We start from the raw sequence: 20,043 nt of genomic DNA on the forward strand, positions 1-20,043 counted from the left end.
ATGAGGAGCGCCGGGCCGCTGCGCGCTCTGGCGTTGCTGGAGGACAAGGGCTGCAAGCCTCACACAGCACCCACGCTCCCCCAGCTCGCATTAGGCCCCAAAGCTCAACTGCACTCTTATTTACACTACTTTCACCGCAGTCACAAATATTACTACAGCCGCTGAGAGCTTTCCCTGCTAAAGGAACAAAGGCCTTTGCTGGCCGGAGGAAGGGACTATTTGAAGACAATCCCGGGGAAATTAATTAGCTATGCAGTAACCAATAGTTACACCAGCTAAACAACATAAAAGGGAGGAAAACAGGACAATGAATTTTGTGTATCCGTGTCATGTGCAATCTCCCACCCCTGCCTCTGGGCTGATGAGCCTGTGCGAAGCTGTCATAAATGCTCTGGAGCAGACCATATAATTTTCATATCAGAAGAGTAGGAAACTTGGTTTGGCGGAGGGGGAATGGCAGCGTCAGTGTGGGGCTGCTGGTGAAGGGGTATTCCTGGGGGTGATGGAAAACGGCTGGGGGGTCCCCCTGCCCTGCTGCTCCAGCTAGCCCAGGACCCACTCCCAGAGGAGAGCCTTCCTTCCCCGCCTTCGGCATGCCGTGCGTCGGCCCCAGGAGCTTCCCCGGGCAGTTGGCCCAGTGCCCTGGGACGTGAATATCAGTGAGAAGGGCAGGGATTTGGGATGAAAGCTCCCCTCAAGGCAATGGCAGAGACAAACTCTCCAACAGACCAAGATCTCTTTCTATTTGCCCGCAGTGTCTAGCCCACAAAGTACATCCAGTGCAAGGAGAGCAATGCTGCTGCTGTTTTGTAATGCACTACAAAATACCTTGGCCAGCAAGAAGAATTTGAGGCAATTCTCTCCTGAAGAACCAGGTCGTGAAGAGCCTTCACTTTTCCAGTGAACGGGATTTAAGTTGACAAATAGTAACTGAGAGAAAAAAAGCCTGACAAAGTAAAGGGGAGATGGAGAAACCGACAACATTTAACTTGATCTAATGGTGTAAATCTGTCAATACCCACAAATGACCACAAGGGCCGGATGCCAGTTTTTGCTCTGAGATACCATAGCTGAGACACTTGGCTAGTACCTCGCATTGGAAAGAAAGTTTTTACATTTAGAAATGTAAAACATTGTAACATTTAAGGAATTTTGGCTACAGCCCACTAGCCAGCCTTCTCCCAGCCTCAGCTAAGGGATTATTTTGAATGCTGCTTTGCTTTTCATGCATCTGTTGTCTAAATCAGTGTGGAGGCATGAGGGAGGGGCTCAAAATTGGCCTTAGAAATAACAGTATATTTTAGTGTCATAACTGAGAATCTTGGCAGTCCCTTCTAACTTGAAATGTCAGTGCCATAGCAAACGCTCTGGTCATCATAACCTCAGCTTCTGGCCATCAGTGAAAGAACAGAGATAGAAGGCTCCAACATTAACTTTCAAGGCCACTGTGAAAAATTAAGGAAAACACATTTCATGGCTCATTGGAATTTTGCTTTACCTACTTGTGTGTGTGTTTCTTTTCAGCTGTTCCAACTCTAGCTGTTTATCTGATCTCTTTGTTTGAATTGTTTTTACTTTTTCCAGATTTTCTACAATGCAGCTTACTTCTCCAAACTTACTTTCCTGATTTAAACTCCTGCTCTTTTTCTTTTTTTTTGTAACTCACATAAAACTCACTTATATTATATAAGCCTTTTGTGTCCTTTGAGTGTTATTACGTATTTCTCCTTTAACAGATCTAAAATGGCTATCTGATGCCATTTTAATGTCATAAAGCATTAAAAACCTCAAATAGTCCTTAGTACTCACTGATAATTTCCAAGTCTACTCCTTGTATCTCATACCAAAATTTTAAATTTGGAGTGAGGTGGCTTAGATGAAACAGACTACTACACTGCTTTGCTAGTTTTGGGCAATTGTAAACTAGACACTGAACTTTACAGACGAAGATGGAGGGCATTTTTCTGGAACAGGGGGTTTATGAGAGCTCCTCGTTCTCCATGGAGATGGCAAAAATCTCATACAATAACAATCCCCATAGATTTCTCACTTTTTTCAAAATATAACCCAGGAGTTTTCTGAGTGGCAGGGTACAAACTCATCTGCAGCCTAATATTAGTCCACGTATAGATTCCAGGCTCTGCCTTCAATCCACTTGTCAAAGTGTGCCAAAACCCTCCTGAAAGCTTCTATGTGAATATGCGTGCAAGATCAGAAGTTTGGTCTCGCTAAACTGCTTTCATCATTATGTTTCTGGTATTCACATTATGGACAAACGACCTAAAAAATTTCAGTTAAACACATAAAGGAGTTCTTTAAGTTACAGAATGACTTTCAAAAACCAGAAACCTACAAAGGGAAATAGGATTTGCTGGATCAGATAAGATTACTACTCTATCTGGTCAGGCAACATTCAATATGTAGCATTTTAGAAAAAAATGAAAAGAGGTAGAAGTGATGGTGAATAAAACTGATTTTACAGTTCAATACTGAATTAATTTTGAAGATATTTTTAAAAATTCCAATAAAATATCCCAATCGAAACAATCTAATTTTTTTTATTTCTCACAATTTTTTTTCAGTTACAAGGACGAGGTAAATTCTACCGTTTGCACCTGTGCAAAGACAACCTGGCAATGGTAAAGCAGTGCTYTGGAGCCACAGGCTGCAGAAGTTCACACATTTGCCACCCATGTCAAAATATCGTCACAGTAAGGAAAATGCACGTGCTTGTACATGTAAGCAAATGCAGAAAAACTCAGAACGCTTTCTTTATTTACTGCTCTGTGACTGAGAGCAAACAAGCTGTTTTTCACCAGTCTCACCATGGGCGTATAGCACTTCCAGCTCCTGGACTACTAAGCAGCTTGCCATCTTATTCAGCAGCCAGCACGCTCCAGATTTACAAGCCTAACTCAGATGGCTGTTGCTGGGATGTACCTGCTTCAATTCCTTCCACAGATGGGAGAACGAACACTGCCCATGCCAAGTTTCAGTCTGGATTGAATTTTTACAGCTGGGTCATAAATTTGCGGATTAAAAGGGTTCTAATGGAAACACAGGTACAACCCAAAGTGCAGCAACATGAACAGCAGCGCTATAACACGCACGCGGGACCGTCCACGCTGCAAGCAGACCCCACCAGAGCGCTGCCCAACGTTGTTTTATTTCTATCCAGCGGTGGACAGACGCTGGAACACACAGGAACCCCGCTCCAGGTATGAAGTTTCAATTCAGACATTTTTCCAGAAAGAAACGAAATTTTTATGGGCTCACCACTCCTTTAAATATACTGCCACAGAATGTGAAAACTACAGCCTCGTCCCCGCCTGGCTCCTGCTGCATCCCCAGCTGGGCTTGGCTTTCTGCATCCCCTTCCCCTCCTGTCCCCGCTCGGTGCCCTTGCATATATATAGGAGCGTGTTAAGACGTGTCACCAGTAAAGGAAGATCGATTTCCTATGCAAAGGGGCAAAAAGGAAGGTTTTTGTCAATGACAAGTGTCTTCCTTCTTGGCGCCGGGGCGGTACGCGCGTGCCTCTGTGCCTGGGCAGAGCCGGCCGGGAGGACCCTGACACCTGGCAGCGTGGGGCAAACGTCTCGCGGCCGGCCCCACAGCGAGCCTCGCCAGTGTGGGCATGGCCATGTTTCTCTTCTCCTCCCTCTCTGTCTTGTTTTAGATCATGTCATATTCCTCATGTTCACTGGTGGGTTGCGGGCTCGGCGCTGCTCGCGGGCTGCACAGGGGCTGCAGACCCGCGCTCCTGCCGGCCGCTGCGCTGGCCCTTCCCCACCTCCCGCGACAAGGCCACTTTCTGCCTGCCAGCCTGAGCCCATGGGTTTTTCCCTTCACCTTGTCTGTCTCAGCCTGGAAACTCCCTCTGCCTGCAAGGACGAGGATGCCCTGAACCAGTCCAAAAGCCACCCCAGCAGAGGTGCTGCAAAGGGGCTTGATGGTTCTGGTATAACAGATGTGCACAGAATCTACCTACCGGGGAAAATCCCTCCCAGGCAGTGGAAGGGAAGAAGGAATCACAGACATTTCACTAAATCAGTCTTCCCAAGCTGCAGTTTCACACAATCTTTAAATTTTCCTTAAGTTAACTGCTAATTTTCTTACTGATTTCCCTACTATATTCCTTATTAGTCATGTAGTCTACAGCTAAAACTTCAAAACAGTCTGACTGATAATCATGTGTTTTTCCACACACATAATTTCCTGAAACATTCACACTTGGACTGGCCCCAGGTTTTAAGACCAAGCATGATTATGAAGATTTTTTGAAACAATGGGAAAACAGGGATAAATATTTCTTTCTTGTTGAACATGTGCCTTAGGTAAATGAATGGGGCCTGATGCTTGCCAGGGAACAGCCCTCGCTAAGGCTGGAGCATTTGCTAACTCTAAGAGGAGTATTAAAATATGTGGCTGTTAGCAACTGGTGACAGCACCATACATTTTTCCTGCTGCGCCTGAGAGAGGTCTTTGGGCAAGCACAGGGATCTGCTGATTTTTTGGCTGCTGCTGTGAATATCTGCATTGGGGAAATTTTAATGGTCTCAGGGAAGTACCCACAAACCGCTGTAATAGCAAGGGCAGGAGAAACCTGTGGCCATGGAAACATGGCTGATCCACTGATTTTTAGGTCTCTCTGATTTTTTTGTCCTGTGTTGTCATCTTTTCCATTTCAGATCATTCATGCAAAAACATCTAATTCTCCACAATGATAAAGCTGTCAGAAGTCCTGAAACGTGTGTAGGGCTGCCCTGAGGCAAGCTGCCTCGAAGAAAATTCTCTGCAGCCAAATAACTGGCTTGAGCTAGTTTTTATTGAAGTGCACAGCAAATTTGCCATCACATAACAGAAGCAGAACCAGCAGCAGAGGTCCACATGCCCCTGCCCTCTTCTACTCCTTGGCATCTCCAAAGCCCTTACACCTTAACACCTGCTGATACTAGAAGCACAGCTGACCCACACGTGGCCCAATCTCCAAAATCTTTAATATATATATATATATTAAAAAACAAAAACAAAGCCCCAAACAGTAATGACTGTTTGCATCTGAAAAAAGAACATAAAGGACTTTGGGAGAGTGCCCTGGCCCGCGTGGCTGCAGGCTCACCTGCGCCTGGTGCACCTTCATTTCCCCCATCAGAGACATTTCTGTTGAGACTGCTATGTTTCCACAAAAAGATTCGGTTTTGATGAAGCACCATTTTCCAAAGTCATGTGGAAATAATCCCGACCCGTTGCGCTTGCAACACAACTGCTGACAAACCAAGGAACCAAAGGAAACTAGCAAGAAAAACAGCTTATTTGTTCTTCATAGTCCAAATTGAAAGAAAGGCAAAAAGAGAACAACCAGCTTAACTAGAGGAAAACAAGCAGGATTTTTAAGATTCCCTAGTTTTGGCTATGACATATGGGATATTAAATGTGACACTCCACCTGCAGTAAAGCGGTTTCCTTTTAGTCTTTCTTAAAAAAACAACAACAAAAAACAGCAAAACAGCAAATTAAACATAGCCCTCTTCTCAAGTCTCAATTCTTTATTATTTCAGTGGTGAAGAATCAGGTCATGTAATAATAAAATTCCTGTAGAAATATGATCTTAACCACGTAACCTTCAAACTGCAGTCACGCTGCTTTGTGCATTTCCTACTGCCCTTGCCATTCCACGTTTCAATTGCACTTCTGCATGACATTCGCATCGGCAACAAGTTGCCTCCTTTGGCTGCCCCAGGTTACCATTTATTTTAAAATATCCCCAAGGTTTCCAGCACCATGTAGATCAAACTTGCAAAAGTCACTAATACTAGTAGGTTTTGGTGGTCCCTTGAGTTATTTCTGAAAACAGGTTCCATTGTGTTTCTGTTCGGCTTTTAAATTTTATAGCTCACTTTTGAATTACATGTTAATTTCTGAAAATGTTGAATTGAGAGGAAAAGTTGGCAAGGACCACACAAAATCCCAGCACTGACCTTGGTTTGTGTGCATGGCACATATGCGCATGAACGTAGCCTTACATTTAAGCGCTCTGTACGAATGTGGGCCTGATCCTGTAGCATAATGAGAGCCTCCCCTGAGGTCCTCAGTTTGTTGCAGTAAACTGCCCAGGATCATGTTTTATAAATCACAAACTTTGCAGCATCCAAATGAAAGAAAAAATGGAAGGAGGAAAGAAAAAGGCAGCAATAATGAAAACATCAGAAACTAAACACACTCATAGTATAACTGTCTAAAAATAGAGATCAAACATCTTGAAAAATCAACCAGTCATTCAAGATTTTTTTAAAGCCACCCTCCTTTCCAGGTCTGAGAGTCCTCGCTTTCCTCACTATTTTTATTTGTTCTGGCTTTTCTACTGYGCTAAGTAACACAGAGAGTGAAATCAACCAAAATCTGTGTATATAGCAAAGCTAGAAAGCTCCCCGTCCTGCCATTTCATCCCTCCTCCTCTCTCTCTCGGTTTAATTCTTGCTTTCGTGTATCAAGTGCCACTCATCAGCCAGCCACACCCCAGCAAGTTGGGGGTTTTCATTCCCTTGCGCTATAACAACGCAGAACTTTCTGCTTCCCCAGGTGACTAACAACAGAGCGCTTGTGGGGCATTGCAGCCTAATCACAAAAAAGGGCAACGTTTTAGTAATCCATAAACCAGAGACTGACCTTGGCATTTTAGATTTACACCCAGCCTCACTATAAACATTGCTACATCTTTTCATTATATATTTCTGCAGTGCTGGGTGCAATCGGACTGTTGTTTCTACACACACTTACGCAATAAATGGAGATAGGTAAGCCTGGCTGTCGTTACTCGTGTCATGCAGAGAACCTGCCCTGAATGACAGTATGCCCAGGAGCTGATGAAAACTTGTTCTCTGACATGTGTTTTTACCTAAATAAAAATACTGAACAAACCTTCCAGTGGCCAGTTTAAAACACACATTTGGCCAATTACACCTATTTACATAATATACCCGCACTTGGATTAATCTGAACTGAAAATCTGCTGCCTTAAGTGACCACATTTATGTATGTCACATTATACATAAAAGCATATCAGCTTACAACAGAAATGCTTACATACGCGATATATGTGAATATGCTCTCGCTCTTTCCCTCCCCGCCCCCGTTCTGTCCTTTCTGAAGTGGTAGCGTTACGTACCGCTTGAGCCCGCTCTCCCGGCTCGCCCGGCCCCGGCGCTCTGCGGGAGAGGGCTGCGGGGCTGCGGGAGCGCCGGCGCAGACCCAGAACGCCGCAGCGATTGTATCAAACACAGTCACTCGCAGTAAYCATCCAAAGGCATAAAACAAGGCCACTCTCCTGACAGTGGGTTATACAGCCTGTCCTTGGTCTTTACCTAGGATTGCCTAGAGTAGCATATGGTCCAGTGTTTATAATCATGTTAATGACTGAAATGGGAAACAGTACAACCCCTTTTCCTTATAAACTTTAAACTGCAATTTCTTGTTTTTGTCACTGGACACTGTACTCATATTCTGCTAATTCGGCCAAGACGCATATGGCCACACTCTGCTCTGGGGCAGTGTGGGCTGGAGGAGCAGAGTCGCTGCAGACACGCTGCTGCAGCTGAAACCAGAGGCTGGCCCATAACATGAACCAGACCTGGTGAGAAAACTCGCTGCTCGTCATCTGCTACACCAAGCTGCTTTTCCAAAGAAGCACAAYAAAGAATTTGCTTCAAAACAAATGACTTCCTGCCCTTAGGAGCAGAACAATTTTGCCAAATGTTTCTCAAAAATAAAATGTCAATCAGTTTTCATCCTGTGTTTTTTTAAAACACTATGCAAAATGTCTTCATATAYTAACATATCTATTAAGGACTCCAAAATTCTGCTTCAGCCCCCTGGTRTAAAATTTATCTGTTTCGTTTGTTAGCAAAAACTGCAGAGGGGACCTTCTTACAAGTGGTGATGTCTCACTTAAAAAAATACACTTGCTGCTTTCAGGAAGGGGTAAGTGGCATAGTCAAACATACTTTGTTATTTTGCTTAACCAAAATGCATTGTAGCTATTTTTGAGAACACAGATACAAGTCTACATTATTGCACTGAGATATATCATCCCAGTTACTAAAATTACAGAGAAAAGACTTTAAAAATAAAACGTCCTTATTTTATCTCTTCCTATCTAACTGTTATCTGGATAAATACAATTATGTCGAAATAGGTTTCATGAAAGGATGATAACTTGAAAATACCTGTTTTTTTCATGAAGGTGTCAATTCTTGCATATTACAGCATCATCAGAAAATTGTTAATGGGACTGTAATTCTGTGGCTGAAAAAAGCCTATTTGTACCTATTATCTCCCGAATGTATATAYACATATGGAAAGGATATATCAAATAATATAGTGCACGCATGACCTTTTTCTTTCTATTGGTAAGTTACTGCTTGTCTGCCTTGGGAGTGTAAGAAGAATAAAACTACATCCCAAGAGCTGGTGTGTTCTCATCAAAGGCTGTAGCACTTCAAAAAGTTAACAAGGTATTTAAAAAGTGATTTAAATACAATCTCAARAGGAGTTCCAGGAATCTCAGTTAGGAACTTTAAGGACAAATATACTGTTATTTAGTCATTCCAGCCCAGCTTGTGAACTCACTGCAGTTACAGTGTGCCTGTCTCAGCCTTCTCATTAAAGACCATATTTTTCAGTGTAGCTTGAAACTTGGCAAGAAAAACTTAATCCAGTAGCAAATTTATTACAATTTTTTAAAAGTCATTGGGTCCATTTTTAAGTTATGGTATAAAAGTATAGAAAAACAGAAGTTTACATATCTGAGCTGCTGCATCTGTTCTGAGTAACTTTTCATTTAAAAGTAAAACTTGGCAGACAGTACGCCCATAATGCAGACCAAATGCATTTGGTATGTCGAAAAATAATGTTAAATGAACAGAGAGAGTTAATTTYGAAACGTTTTCATCCTGCATCTGCTATTTGTGCTCCCCATGAGATGCCGTTCATCCGCGGAGCCTCCACTCCAGCCGTGGTTGTCCCCCGACGACCTGCACGGCCCAGCCTCCTCCTACCACCACCCCGCGCCCAGCATCCTCCAGCCCTGGTGGCCTTTCCAAAAGGACAAAAGATCGCACAAAATGCGGCAGGGAAGAGACGGCAAAGGCTGCAAACGTGAGAGGCTGCAGGGGCGGGGGGCACCTGACCAGCCTGCTGGGGAGCCGTGGGGCCAAATGCAGCGCCCCAACCTGCGCTGACTTGAGCGCAAAGCCCTGCTGTGCTTTGGAGAAATGCCCGTCCGCCCCAACGGTGACACTGCCCGCGGGGTCCCCGGCAGAGTTACCCCAGGGAAAGGCCCAGGGACAAGGCGAATGGCTGGTGGTGGTTGTGGTGGTGGTGGTGGTGGTGGTGGTGGTGGTGGGAAGCCTGAGACAGCCCATGGAGACCTACAGCATTTGCAATGCAAAACTTCGGCTTTTCCAAAGCGGAGGCTTTGCGTCTTGTGCCCAAAGAAATTTGGAGCAAGCTTCATCAGAGGAGCCTGCCAGCGCTCCCTGGCCCCCAGGGACCTTTCTTTGCTTGCAAGAGACATGTCAGAGCCCAAGCACTCCTGTATCTCGCCCTGACGTACAGCGGTTTGCTGGCATCGACCAGGCAGCCCCGTGTGCCTTCCTCCGACTGACAATGCAGCGGGGAATATAAATCATGCTTTTTGGCTTTTATTGATAAGATTAAAATAATAAATTATATGTAACCCCCCCAAAAAATATTAAGCCAAGATATTTAAGGGCCAAGTCTGCCACGCCCTTAGCTCAGTGCCTTGTGCCTGGACCGTGATGCAGAGACTGGCCTAAACCCACTCATGTGCTGGCAAGAGATTCGCAGGCTCCACGCACCAGCGACAGCCGCCCTGAGYGGCGCAAACGTGACGCACGGCAGGGGCCGTGCGTTCATGGGGGCTCCACAGGCTAATGAGGGGCACATGGCTTGTCTAAGCGTCACGAACAGCCACTTGGAAAAGYCAGATCCTCCCCTTCTTTCCTGCTGGGGCCACGGAGTACTTCAGTACTCCGACAGCGCTCCAGGTGGAGGAACAGAAACGCTAAGCACTTCCAGCCCTGCAGGTGCTTCATGCAGAGCTTCCAGCCAGCCGCCTGCATAAATAGCCTTTATCCACCTTCTCCCTTATCATACCAGATCGCCCAAGGGTTTTCTCCCCCCTTCCGTTTGCCTTAGTGCTGGCAAACAAGCCTATAAATGTCATGTTAAAAAACTGCCCCCAGCTCTGCGACAAAAAGCAAAGCGGCTTAACGCAGTGGTCAGTAATAGCCTGCAGCTTCAACACTGCAAACAATTTATTCAGAGGCTGAGGCGAGGGATAGGAGTTATCCGCTCTCATAAAAGATAGGGGCAGGCGATCCTCATTTCAGGTGACAGCAACCAACCAAGCTGGCGGCGTTAACCACAGCGCAGGAGAAACTCCTTACCTGTCCGGTAGACAAAATTGCCCTCTGTCTCTGATGATGACGGAGATACCAACTCCTCTTCAAATTCATTGGAACTAAACGAACCAGAGTGATTCCTTTGCCTTGTTTTTTCCATCATAGCTGCATTAGTAGCCATGACATGTCTCAACGAGTCATTCAGGTAACGATTCAACAAACTGCTTTTGTATTTGGGGGGCGACACGTAATCCTCATTGGCACTTGTTTCTGGTCTCACTCCTGTTTTTATTACTGAACTTTCAGTTTTAATCACAGTGTGATGAACCGGTTTGTTATATCCTCCTTCATTCATATGGTTTCTTGGAGGATTTTCTCCATCTGAAAATAAGAAAGATACAGTAATACATCAAATACCTAATACTTAATGAGAGTCTTTCTCTATATGTTTTAAATTGCTATAAACATAACTGWAACTAGACAAATAATTTTAGAAATCAGCCTTAAACAACGATTTTCACATTTTTCTGTTTACACATTGCTCACAGCACTTCCCAGGGTTCTCAGCTATTCCAAATTAGATCACCGTATAAAACAGTCTTTGGGTCTAATTTGTTCATGAGCAACACAAGTTTACGGAAGAAAACTGAGCAGTGCCATAAACCAACGATAAACATTTCAAAATCTGCGAGAATAAGCTTAATTCTTACCATCATATTTTCTCAGAAAATATGAACTCAAAATTTGCTTCTTCTGAATACTATATTTAAGCATATTTTCTTAAACTGTACTCTTTTAACTGTCCTGCAACCAAAATTTTAAAGGAAAGTGAATACAAAAGAAATGTACAAACTGAAACTGGGACAAGTAAAAYTGAAATTGAGTACAAATTGAAACAAATTCTTTAAAAAAATCGCATACAAATTTCTGGCAATGTTTTGTAGCATTTGTTCACCTCTTAACACACCTCTGTCACAGCTGACTGAAAAAAGCASTCATAGACATATTAATACCATATTAATACAAATTAAAAGTAATTAATACTACTTACAAATTTCCTACATTTGTTAATTTTGATAAGACAGAAAATTTCATTGCATCTTTTATGGAAAACTTTTGCTGGTAAAACATAAAATCACCATAAACTCAATCATATTCAGTTTACCATATAAAAAGCCCCACTGAAGTGAATCTGATTCTCTTGTTCATGAAATGATATTGATTTAGTCCTTCTGTCAAGTAACACCCATAAACCTGGGGAGTTAACAGTCAAGAGACTTCTCATTTCCCTAAACTGACAAATATGATTAATTTTTTCCTTTACTGCAGATTAAAGGAATAAGCTTGTAGTATCTAATGAACTAAGAAATATCTTTCTAATAACAACACTATACAGAACAAGCAAATAACATACAACCAGCCTGTCAGCCTTGATTAATTTGCACAATACTATTTTGCAAGGCTGCAAAGTAGCTGGGAAACGAAAGCGGCATTTAATTCACAGAAAGGAAAGGCAGCTCCACTAAGAGTGTTTGCTGAGAAATCAGAGCTCTCTTTGGGAATCTGGCTCTTTCTAAACTTATTTTAATCAATTGAAAATTGATAAAAAAGAATGGTAACAAACCTTCAGAGCATGAATCATCACTGCTTACGCTAAGTCTTTCCGCATTTCCTTGAACATATTTGTTGTACAGTTTTATTCGTAAAGCCCAGCTAAGATCTGGCTGCCTGACCGTATTCTTAAGGCGACGTCTTGCATTGGCAAACCAGTTTGACACCTGCATAAAAATGAATGTATTAGGTTCCCTCAAAACCAAGCAAACAAACAAATCCAACCCATATAATTTTCATGAGTTTGTGTACACCCTAAAAAAACAGCAAATGAGGGAAATGCATCCGTCCTGTGTGGGGCACCAGGAGTCTGGGAGACTATCGTTAATCAGAGCAGGACCCAGCCAGGACTGGGGATTCAGGCCTTCCGTCCTTCGCAAACGTTAGCAAACCCTCATTATTAATAACAGTGAGTTTTAATTCAGATCTCCCAAAATACCCATTTCATAGTCACCCTTCTTTTTTTTTTCTTAAAGATAAATATCCTGAACTTTCAATAAAATTTTTCAATATATTAGTAGCAAATTAAAATTAATAAGTAATGTTAGATAATTTGCCTTTGACATTTATGTAGGCTACTATAAAATGTTGAACAGAAAAAAAACTTTTGAATTTGGTTATATAAAAGTCTAAATTCTTCCTCGTGCTTTATCAGTACACCAAGATTGACAGCTAGTGGGTATCAGAAAAGTCTTGCACAGAACATAACATGCTTTGAGTCACTGCAGAAACCAGCCATTTGCTCTACAGAGCAGCAGCTTTTATGAACTTTTTGTGTTATGGAAATCCCTAAAAATAGTGAAGATGCAGATTCCTCACACAGTGACTGCTAAACAAGGGCCTGGCTTTCATTAGCTGTGCTTTTCAGCTGCAGTGTATTGCCTAGAGTTTGACATTGCAAAAGGGATTCATGTTAGTATCCTTCTGACATAAACGGTCACTGCAAAGTCAGGTTCCAGCACAAAGATTTTACAGATCTTTACGCATCAAAGAAGCAAAAAGGCACAGTATAGTCTCGTGTGTCAGCAATGCTATTCAAACTGTCAAATAGGATGCCATGTACTTGCAGTGACTTTGTATGAAAGTGTACCTGAGAAAGTGCTGGCCTTGATTTCACTGTCACTTAAAAATACATAAAATAGGAATTACTGATACTGACAGAACGACCTAACTGTAACTCTCCTACGAGTAAAAGCAGAAGCAAGCTACCTACACCCTAACAATATTTATTTTATGATAAATCAGGGCTTCAAAATGCTATTTACTCCTTCGAGGAATAACTGTATTGTGACATGACCCCTGCAAAGAGGATGTCGGGTAGCATTCCTTGAAAAGCAGAATGCAAAGAGCACAGGGTACTGCACAGCCCCGCTCGCATTTCTGGGCTGAGGAAGGGCTCACTTCAGAGGCTGGAGACCACTGCAGTCACATCCTGACCTGCGAATGATCGTGTGGTTTAATTTATGTTAACCTGCAAAGCCAGTTAACGTATGTTTTATCAATACAGTACTACCTTACCTACTAGAAAGCCAAACTGTAGAACTCAAAGTTGGATTTTGGCCCTAGTTTTGTCATCCGTCTATTGCAGCAAAGGCTGCATAAATAGCGCAGGCGCATTTGGCTAATTATTTTGGACTGATAATCTCTTTTAGGGTGGTTATGAGAAAAATAAACACTATCTGCTTTAGGAAAACCAAAACTTCAGTTCGGAGTCCTACCCAGARCTTAGCAGTGGTGCTTTAAGCCTGTCACTTTGGTTTTACTTAAAATCCAGTTTACATGAAACAGGGCTCCACTAAAAGTACAGTGAGCCCTGGATCAGCACTCAAACGCCAAACACATGACTTTACAAACCATGTAGTTTACTGTGACAGGTTAGGAGACCAGAACTGTAGCTGGCAGAGAAGACTAAGTAATTTTCATTCTCTTCCAAGGCTACTTGTTTATATTCATCGTATTGACACAGCAATCATTATAGTAAACCAGAAAGGACGGACTGGAACCCATCCACTTTCTAATGCAGTTGAACAAACTCACTCCAGACTGTTCAGCCGAAACAGTGGTCTCCTGACTCCTGCATGATTTAGTATAACTCTCAAGTCATATGCGTAACGATAGAGATGGATCAATCCAGGGTCCCATTGAATATTACAACAGTTACTGCAGCATCTAACAAAACTGACAGCTTTCCAACATCTCATGAGAAATATTTCATTATGCTGCATTTCATTACATATTGAAATATTTCATCATTAAAGTGCCATGTGCAGAAAAGAAAGATAGGGTAGTATTAATGTGACTCATACATACAAGCAATTAAATTTAGCAAGAGTGATTTTTGCATGGTACTCTCGGTTTATTTTGGACTCATTCTTCCCATGCCAGCTCTCAGCTTTCTGCATATCAATAGGAAACRATGAGCCATATTTTTGGTCTTATGAAGAGAGAGGAGGAAATAGTAGTATTTGATCATTATGAAATAACCTTAGTCAGCATTTACAAGAGAGACTTTCTTCTAAAGCACAAAGCAGCAGACTCTCACTCCAGAAACTCTTATCTTGAATGCAGTTAAAACAAGGCCCATTAAAGCTGAATGAAAGTTAGGCCAATCCACATAACAGATTTTTAGCATATACCTATGGTGCGGCATCTGGGTGTGCTTTGTTGCTCCTGGGCACTGGAGGATGCTCCTGCCAAATCSGTATCTCTGAGATCAAGAGGTTCATCACCTCTCCCAGGCTTGAATCCTGGGGCAAAATCTTGAGGTGTGGGTTACGAGAGGCTACCAGCCCCAAAATTGTACCAGACAGCACACGCCCTGAACTCTAGACATGGGCTACTACATTACAGGCAGTTCCTGGCTCCTTTAAAGCCAAGGGGAGTTTTTGTCACTAATTTCAACCAGCCCCAAATGTTACCCCCTGTATCCATATGGTCTTTGAAAAGCTCTGTGTCTACCACTGCAAGTCTGAATCTCTACAGGTACCCATTTTCACCACACTTACTCAGGCTATTACAGACAGAAACAACTTAAGCTGCCAAAAATCAGCCATTCACTGAAATGGTTCGAAGTTACACTACTGTGACCTCCAAAAATCTTGAAAAATGTAAAACCAATGATTTACATACAAGACAGTGGGAAAACCTTTGCCTCAGAGACCTACCAAGAACTAAGTATCTTGAACAAATGCAGGCTGAAACTTAACTGTTCTTGCAAAGCAACAACAATAAAGTTCTTCAGGAATTATAAAGAAAAACCAAGAGGAACAATAATAGGTAGGCTTCCCAGCATTCATGCTTTACAGCAGCTCAGTCATTCCCCTAAAGAGCAGCAAGGATTTACATCGGCATCAAGAAATACTGACCCTCTGGCTTTGCTTCTGAAGAGATTCTTCAAATTTGTTCTAACCGTTCTGCTTCACTACTTAAGAGCAGCCAAGGTTTCAGAAGGGGAACAGAAATCAAGCAGTTCTCCTCCAATAAACCAGATATGCCTATATGAATCTGAATGCTATTAAATCCATAGCAGCACATGACCAGTATATTAATCCTAGTATGGCAAATAACTTCTATTCAACAATACAGCCATTCATATTTCTTTCTGGAAGGAATATGTGGCCATTTTTCTTTTTTATTTCAAAAGAATGACTAAACCAAAATTTAAAATAAAATAAATCTAATGCTGTGGTAACAATGCAAATGAAAATGTAGCATATTAATAGTATATTAATGGGACAAATTATTGGATTCTCAATTGGAATCTAATTGGAGTAAAACATAAAATGGCTTTTCAAACTTTATTGCTTTTTTGGTTTCCTGCTTTGGCAGTTTGGGGGGTAGAATACTTTGGACTGTTGGATTGAAAGCTGCAATAACATTTGCCTTGAGGACTCCCAAAGACATTGCTGGACTGCTCAGGAATAAGTCAGCCCAGAATTTGCCCAGTTTTTACTACTAGTTATTAAGAAACAAAATGATTTATGATTCCTGAGAAATCCTACCTCCTTGAAAGAGTTAGACTTCCCTTCCGAAGCCCTGACAGACAAGCAGACGAAACAACCCCCGGCTGTTCCACCGCACCCAGGAAAAGAATATTGAGCAAAAGTGTTAGTGAAGTGGGGTAAATTAAAAGTTTAAGAAGCAGAAAACTGGGTGATAGTAAAACTAATGAAAATGAAATAGTGGAAAATTTGATGTGCAGATACTGTCCTAATAATAACAATAGAAAACAGGGCTGGATGTTCAACCCCTCGTCTCAAAGAAGGATCAATTATATCTATGTCATGGTCCTGCAAAATCTCCTTTGGATGGGTAGTACATACTGGAATAAGGCTCACTAGGAGAAAGAAAAGCACATGGAGAAGGGTTATAGCCTTATTATCAATATTACTGTGACCAGCACCATATTTCAGGCAGCTGCTGAAGACGTGAAGGCAAACGAATGCCAAGCTGGGCATTTCCCTGGTGGGGAAGGAAGGTGGGTGCAGGTTGGAGAGTGTAGCTGCAGTCAGAGACATCAGACAGACGGTCCAGACCTTGCTACCAAAACCTTGAGAAACAGGGGAGCTACTTGTCCTTTGAGGCTATTCAGAGGATTGCACCAAGGTTGGCAGTCAGGAGGAAAAACAACCCCCCCCCCAACCTTTCCTTTCCTAAATGGAATTCTGGTGGCGGAAACCCAAAGGGGTTTTCAACAGCATCTTTCGGCTTCCCTAGGGTTGTCGGTGACAAGGCGTCAGCTCACCAGGGATGCAAGTGAAGAGGTAATAGCTTTCAGCAGACAACAGCCTCGGCAGGAGCAGAGAGCTGTGGGAGCAGGCTCATGTCCTTACTGAGGGCAAACACCACAGCGCAGCACCGAGCGATGGAAGAAGACTAGGAAATATGAGACAGGTCYGCAAATGTGAAGGCGTGTAACCCAGAGAAAACATCACATACTGGACCCTGGTTTTTCAACAAAGTCTGCTGGCATTTGGTGTTAGTAGATTAGAAAACCAAACGTAAGAGACCCTGTTTGATGCTTTTGCAATGTGCCCCTCCTGAAACGAGAAACAAAGCATTCAAACAGATACGAAAGCCCAGGACTGAACCTGCTCTGGGTTATACCAGTCTCAGCTGAAAGTAACACCCGAGACCTCAGAAAAGTTTTTTCAGATGTACCTGGCGCAGCTGAGATCACAGCCTGGCTCCACCGTTCTCATTCTCAGAGAACAAGAATTTTGATCTGGATTACAGTCTCGTTCATTCTCGACATTTGAAAAATAGATGTGGGGTGTGTGTTGTTTTGTCCTTCCAGGCTCAGGGATTACTGTTGTTGCCAGACATAYGTATTTACCTCTTGTACAGATGCTATAGTATTCCTGGATTAAAAGAGCATTGCGCCCAAATGATGGAAGAAACATCTGGGGTTTCTTTCTGATGGTGTGCTTCTGTAAATGAAGATAGATGTGCTGGTTTGCACAACTCTTTCAAATATTACATTTCACAGAAATATGGCCAGCCAGATTCATCTCCAGCATAAATCCACTAGAGTTAAGGGAGCCTAATGAGGGATAAATGCAGCCATTTATGATTCTTCTTAATTTTATTCTGCACCTTACTTAAATCATAAAACTCTGTGGAGTAGTGGCCATGACTCCCTTGATGTTTTTATAGAAGTTAGCACAGCGTATCCTAATCAGCATTTATCAAAGCTGCCATGAGAGACACACTGGAAAAAAATCACCAGACAGTTTCCCTCACATGTTCATTTTGTGGCATTTGTAAAAGAATAAGGGAGGAACTCCTCAATATGCCATTAATGTTAAAGTCTCCAAACATATATTCTGGATATATATTTTAAAACTCATGTAAAAATACAGGAATATTCTAAAAGCCGTAGTCCAAAAAGCTACTCATATTGAATTGTGGCATTGAATGGATAGTGTTTACATAATCATATTTTTAAAAGTCTGAGCAAACCTTTCATGTATATTTTTAAAAAGCAAGCAAAGTTGTTTTAACTATATCTTCCAGTTATAACTGGCATTTTCTGAGACATTAGTATTATTTTTGTCAAAGCTATAGTGTTTTCGCTAGTGCAATAGTTTCACCATGAGGTACTAAAGTGTAAAAGTTTCACATTTTGCCAACGCTACTAGAATCAAAGTTCATAGCACAGCCTTTTYTGAAGGAATACTCAAAATAATAATGGTGGATTGACACCTTATTTTCTAACACTTCATGTTATTTTGATACCTTAATGTCCTTTGTAAAGTGACACATAATGTATTATGCAGAGGACTGAAGTCCCAGTTCTGCAAACACACGTAAATTTATGCACCTAGGAGTAACTCCCAGTAAGGAAAATGAGAACATTCACAATGTGTAAATCTTTGCAGCACCCAGACCTGAGATAGCATTACTCAGCAACTGGTATCATTTAACCACATAATTCATCAGAGTGCCAGATGGCAAAGAMAACAAAGAAATAAGATTTATAAACRTTGGCAGCCAACTTCATACCTCTTACTGCTACACAACTACCAGTCACTTCAGCAGAGTTTCACCTGAGAGAGCAAATCAGAGTAATCCCCATGTCTAACTGCCCCGTGCAATGACAACCGATGCAGGGCTCTGAAGTGCAGAATCGCTATATGCTGAGAGCCACTGCACATCATGTGAATGGTAACACTAACACCCGCATGACTAGTATTAGTAATAGCGATGATTATTATCAAAACAATGTTAACTTTTCTATTCTATCCCACTTTCATACGGGAAATTTGCAGCTCCCTATAACTTCCTGAACAATTCCTATTTTGTGCTGAAATCTCCAACAATTGATTTTCTTTTGGTTTGGCCTGAAGATTTTTAAAGACTAAGCAGAAATATTTCTGTTGTATTTATGAATGAGACGAAATGAAAACATGCCACCCTCTCCTAGGAGGGAAGGCAGGCAGGAGGGGAAGCATACACCTTTCACCGATTGCTGTTAGCAGATTCCCAGCCAGGAGGGCCAGATGTGGGAATTCCTGTCTGGTGGGACAAGTCCTGCTGGAGGGGAAACCCTGGGAATGGCAGCGGGGAAAGCAGCGCTTGGGGGCTCGGCACCTTTGCTGTGCTGGTGCCCCTACGCCTCTGCTGTCCCAGACACGCCGTGGGGACAAGGCCACGCTGCTCGGAGCGAGTGTGGGCCCCGGGGCGGGTGCAGCGAGGCATCTCCCCCGGGGCCAAACCCCCGCCCGTGGGGCAGCCCCGCGGTCCCCCGCTGCTGCCCCTTGCTCAGCTCACAGGGGGCTTTGGCACTGCTGTCCCCGTCCCTCCCGTCCACGAAGGGCCCCAGGGCAGCCGCCCAGCGCCGCGGGGGGCGGGCGCAGGTGGCCCTACCTGCACCAGGGTCATCTGGGAGCCGAGGGCCAGCAGGATCTTCTCGGTCTTGGTGGGATAGGGGTTGTCGCGGTGCTTGTAGAGCCACTGCTTGAGCGGCCGCGCCATGTCCTGCAGCGCCTGCCGCTTGTGCCGCACCTTGCCGCCGCTCTGCCGGGCCCTGCGCGGAGAAGGTGCGTGAGAGCCGCGCGGCACCGCGGGGCCTCCGCAGAGCCGGGCAGCGCCGCGCTCCCCTGCGCGCCGCCGCCTGCCGGCGCCCTGCCCGACGGGGGTGTCCTGCCCGGGCTGAGCCCTGCCCGACGGCTGTGCCCCTGCCCGACGGGGGTGCCCCTGCCCGGGGTGAGCCCTGCCCGACGGAGAGTGACCTGCCCGGGCTGAGCCCCAGCCTGGCTGGGGCGGGCTGCGCACGCCCCCGGCGCTCCCGAGCGGCTGCACCGCGGGGATTTGGGCTCGGCGCAGGGGTTACGCGGGTGCAGGGCTTGAGTGTCACGATGTTTACAGTACTCGGCATCTGCAGAGCATATTTTCGGCCTGTTTACCGAGGGGCTTTCCAGGAGGACTGCGGCACCCGCGCCCGCCCCGCCCCGCCCGGCCGGAGCCCCTGCTGCGGCAGGAGAGGAGGCTGCGGCGCGGCGGCGGG

General features: G+C 43.8%; 1 protein-coding gene across 1 annotated transcript in view; it reads right to left on the reverse strand.

The window, feature by feature from the left end:
- Nucleotides 1–20,043, reverse strand: part of MKX (mohawk homeobox) — a 45,879-nt gene that overhangs the window by 24,210 nt on the left and 1,626 nt on the right. The window contains exons 2-4 of the mRNA XM_026084171.1: nt 19,404–19,563; nt 12,049–12,202; nt 10,470–10,805 (exon numbers count right to left, since the gene is read on the reverse strand). Of these exons, the coding sequence (XP_025939956.1) occupies nt 10,470–10,805; nt 12,049–12,202; nt 19,404–19,563 (650 nt within the window). The remainder of the gene's footprint in view (nt 1–10,469; nt 10,806–12,048; nt 12,203–19,403; nt 19,564–20,043) is intronic.

The sequence above is a fragment of the Apteryx rowi genome, unplaced genomic scaffold (assembly GCF_003343035.1).
Source record: "Apteryx rowi isolate R43461 unplaced genomic scaffold, aptRow1 scaffold_628, whole genome shotgun sequence".
NCBI lineage: Eukaryota > Metazoa > Chordata > Aves > Apterygiformes > Apterygidae > Apteryx > Apteryx rowi.